This window comes from Macaca fascicularis, chromosome 12 (genome assembly GCF_037993035.2).
Source record: "Macaca fascicularis isolate 582-1 chromosome 12, T2T-MFA8v1.1".
In the NCBI taxonomy this organism is placed as follows: domain Eukaryota; kingdom Metazoa; phylum Chordata; class Mammalia; order Primates; family Cercopithecidae; genus Macaca; species Macaca fascicularis.
Genome location: NC_088386.1, coordinates 118,998,720 through 119,002,937, shown reverse-complemented (window position 1 = coordinate 119,002,937; position 4,218 = coordinate 118,998,720). Strand labels below are relative to the sequence as shown.

The 4,218-nt window shown below is 46.9% G+C and overlaps 1 protein-coding gene across 1 annotated transcript; it reads right to left on the bottom strand.

The window, feature by feature from the left end:
- Nucleotides 1-351: 351 nt before the first annotated feature.
- On the bottom strand, nucleotides 352-3,932 carry KCNE4 (potassium voltage-gated channel subfamily E regulatory subunit 4). The gene is given in 2 exon segments (XM_005574432.4): nucleotides 352-3,165; nucleotides 3,715-3,932. Coding segments are annotated over 2 exon segments (666 nt in total). The 5' UTR covers nucleotides 3,845-3,932; the 3' UTR covers nucleotides 352-2,629.
- Nucleotides 3,933-4,218: the final 286 nt, after the last annotated feature.

Sequence of the window (4,218 nt, the reverse complement as noted above, 5' to 3'; positions counted from 1 at the left end):
ATAATATTTGCCAAGCCAACACGCAGGTCAAACGTTTTCTTGCAACAAGCTTGGAGCAACATCTTAGCAGCAATTGCGCTGTCACTGCATATGCAAAGTCCAAAGCCTCCAGGGCTGCCATATTTACACAGAGAAGTCCGTGTAAGACCATCTGCAGCTTGTTTTCCATTCATTACAAAGCATTTCAAAGGATGAAAAGCCAAGCCTCATTCACCCCATGGTTCAGACAGAAATAAGATATGCCCTCAGGAGATACTGACTTGGGAGAGGAGCAAAATCCAGAGATGGTTTGGGAAATGTATCTGTGATGTCTTGGAAACTAAGAATTATATTGAAGAATCAAACAAATAATTCATGACTTCCCAGGAGGGAAAAAATGTGTTTATTTATTTAAATTAAAAAATATTGTGAAAATTACAAAGTGTTAAATACAAAAGACAATTCTATACAACTCAATAGAATAAGAAGGAAGTATATACATCACTTTTTAATAGGTGCAGAGAGACTTGCACCAAACTTCAGGATTAAGCAATGGAAAATGTGACAAGGCACATGTCCGTCGCAGTGAAATTTCAGAATTCAAGTGATTCCAGGCAAGAGGCCAAACTTAACTTGGCTTCTTTCAACTTAAACAGCCCCCTTTGGCGTAAATCCACACTGAATTTTAAAGTGAACGGAGGGCCTTTTCCCCCAAAACATAAATTTCCTTTAGCTGTATGTCAAAGTGGACTGATAAACCAGCTCCTACACTGTTAACCCTTCCATGGAAACAGCAGTTATTGCTGTGCCTCCAATTCATAAAGAGTATTTTTGTTAAAAACAAAACAAACAAAAAAAAATGTGGCTGGGTGCGGTGGCTCACACTTGTAATCCCAGAACTTTGGTAGACCGAAGTGGGAGGATCATTTGAGGCCAGGAGTTCAAGACCAGCCTGGCCAAAATGGCGAAACCCCATCTCTACTAAAAAATAAAAAATTAGCCAGACGTGGTGGCAGGTACCTGTAATTCCAGCTACTCAGGAGGCTGAGGCAGGAGAATCGCTGGAACCCAGGAGGTGGAGGTTGCAGTGAGCCAAGATCGCGTCACTGCACTCCAGCCTGGGCAACAGAGCAAGCCTCTGTCTTAAAAAAAAAAAAAAAAAATTTAATAGAATTAAATTTGACCTTTTACTTCCTCCTTGTCTTTAAGGGCCTAATGGATCTGCAAAACTGTTGACCACAGGAATACATGGAGACATTGGAAGCATTCCTGTGTGTTTTCCTTTAGACTTTGCTTTCTTTTAGCTGGAAGTGTTAACATCACACATTCTCCAGAGAACTTTGCAGAGGAGAATGTGGTGTCTGCCTCTTTCCTTCAATCCTGGGAAAACTACAGCAGGGCTGGTTGGTAGCTTGCCCTGAATTCCCCAGTTATATGTGTTCTGAATCTCCAACTGCTCCTTTAAATCAGCGTATCCTTGTTCAGACTAACCGGCCAAAGGGGAAGCATTTGGTCCAAGCTTCCTCACACCAGGCTGTGGAGTACTTATCACAGAGTCCTAAAATCTAAAGACATCCTCCCAGCCCCCTGGGGATGGAGATCGTCAGGAACCTCATGCAGACAGCGAGCTTCTTGATGACATGCCCAGGACCACACAGCAAATGAGTGTCAAGGCTCGGGATCAGGAAGCACAGAACTTGGAGCCCAGCTTTGTGCAATCTCCGCCTGAGTATGCCCTTCTAGGTCTCAGCTACGTGACGAAATACCACATTATGTCCTCTCCCAGCTCAGAAAACTAGGCTGGGAAACTGAGCAGCAGCAGAGCTAACGGCTTGGCCTTGTTCAACCCCACTTACCCCTTCTAGAAAGATCAGGAAGAGTCCCCTGAACCACCACCCGGAGTGCAGGTTAGATTCTGGGGAAGCTCTTCTGATCCAAAGAACATCATGCCAGCATGTGATGCTGCATGGCTACAGGTCAGAGTTCAAGGTCATAAGTTAGACAAAAGGTCAAAATAGCAGATCATCTCTTATAACCCCAGCCAATGTTAACAGGTTTAAAAGTTACTTTTTTTTTTTTCTTACAGTGTGCAAATGAGCTGGGTTCAGATCTCCAGCCTTCTTCCACCAAAAATCCTTCTCTAATCTAAAAGAAGCTTGTAACCCACTGTGAAGAAATGCCACAGGTACACAGTAGAGATACTTACAGTCAATCAGATCTAGAAGGACAAAGCTCTAGGCAAATAGCAAATCACAACTAGTCCCTCAGCATGTCCTAAGCATTTGGCAGCCCTGGGAAGAGGCAGACCCTGCAGGAGCTACCCAGGGCATCCAGTGAGAAAATGGCAAGCATATCATCCGGCCAAATTCTGAACAGAACCCCAACACCCAGGCCCCAAAGTCAATGTACACTCTCCACATCTCCGCGGCTTTTTCAGTGGTGGGTGCAAACCACAGGCACCTCCCGGACTCCTCGGGGCTGCTGGCTCCGGCTGAGCCTAGTCCCCCACCCCACCCCAAATTAGGGGCTTGCCGAGGGTCTTTTCAAAGTGGCAGCCGCACTGCGAAAGTGAAACCAGACACTTGAAAACTGTCTTTCCTCTCTCTAAGGGTGCTGGCTGATGGAGCCTCCGGCAGGGGTCCCGGGGGTGCTAGGAATTCTGATGGATGTTCTCCGAGGACCCTTCACTGCTTTCGTTGAGGGGCGTCTCCGAGGTCTCCTCCAGCTCATCGTCTGCCCCCTCCTCCTGAATAGTGAGGTGCACGTCCGGGAAGGAGGACTCGGAGCTCACGCTGTCCCCTTCCATGGAGCAGAGGGTGCAGGACAGCGCGGGCGCCACGCTCTCCTGCAGCATGTTCAGCATCAGGGGCACCTGCACCGACCTCAGGCCTGACACCACGGGCAGCGGCTTCATGGCCTCCCCCCAGAGCCGCTCCTCGTCTTTGTACAGCAGCAGGAGGCTGGACTTCTTCTCTCGCCTCTTGGATTTCATGTAGCCCAGCATGATTCCGATCAAGAAAATGCCATAGAAGGACATGACAACCAGAATGTAGAAGTACTCGTTGCCGTTGCCGTTGCCGCCGCCGGGCGCACGGGACTCCAGGGGGCTGCTGGAGGCTGCGGTGCCGGGGTGCGTGCTGTTCAGAGGCTCCATCTTCAGCATTGAGGCTGCCTGCACAGCAGGGGCTGCGGAAAAAGCTGCAGGTTAGAGCTGTGCCCCAGGTTCCCGGCACAGGGAGGAGGGGGAGCACAAAGTTTGTGGAACTGCAATACCAAAAAAGCTTAAAAGTGCATGAAAGAAATAGCCTAAGAGGCTTCGCCAAACAGATGACAGGAGTGAGCTATGAGGGCTTGGAGTGCACGGGAGAGAAGGCCGGGGAGGGTTCACTGGGAAAAGTAAGAAGGACTCTTTTTTTTTCTTTTTTTTCTTTTTTTTTTTTTTTAGTGTACACATCTGTCCTGTTTGTAGTGAGCAGTATTACTTTGATTTTCTTTTTACATCAATGTAAGACAGGAGCATCAGTAAATAATAGCTTTAAAATTGGGAAACACATTTTAACAGAGCAGAAACAGAGTTTACATTGTGTTTCCAAAATCAAACTATTTTAAATTCAAAACAGTGTTTCCTTAGAACAAAGAAAAGCAGAAAGAAAATTAAAAAATTCATCTATTAATTGGCAAAAAATGCCCATCTTTCAAATGTTTCTGAAGCAAAGTGTAGCCTTGCTCACTTACCAAGGCTGACAGTTTGTCCCAAGTTTTGAATTCCCAGATCGTCCAGTCCAAGAGGGTTCTTCTGCTCTGTCCGGCTCTGAGCTCTGACAACTCAGCCGCTGCAGTTGGGATATATAGTCAAGAAGTGCATCGTCACGTGCTCTGGGAGGAAAATTTACAACAGAGGTTGATCGTGGCAGAGTGAGCAGTGAACTGAAAGCACTGCAGTTCAACTCCCTGAACTTTGCAGCTGTGAAAAAGAGAAAAAGACTGGGAAGTGAGAACTGCTCCTCACGCCCCAGCGCCCAGCCAGGGTTTTCAGGTGGCCGTGATGATGCGTGAAAAGAGGAGAAAAGAATGCGCTGGGTTGGAACCGTTACCCCAAAGTCCACTCTCACTGAAAATTAGCTCATGCTTCATCCAGCTCTTAGGAATAACCGTTATTGGGCTACAGGTTTTCAGAGGCAGCTGAATCCCATAATCTGGATGAAAGACAGTTGGAAGCAAGTGCAGGATTTATAGTCA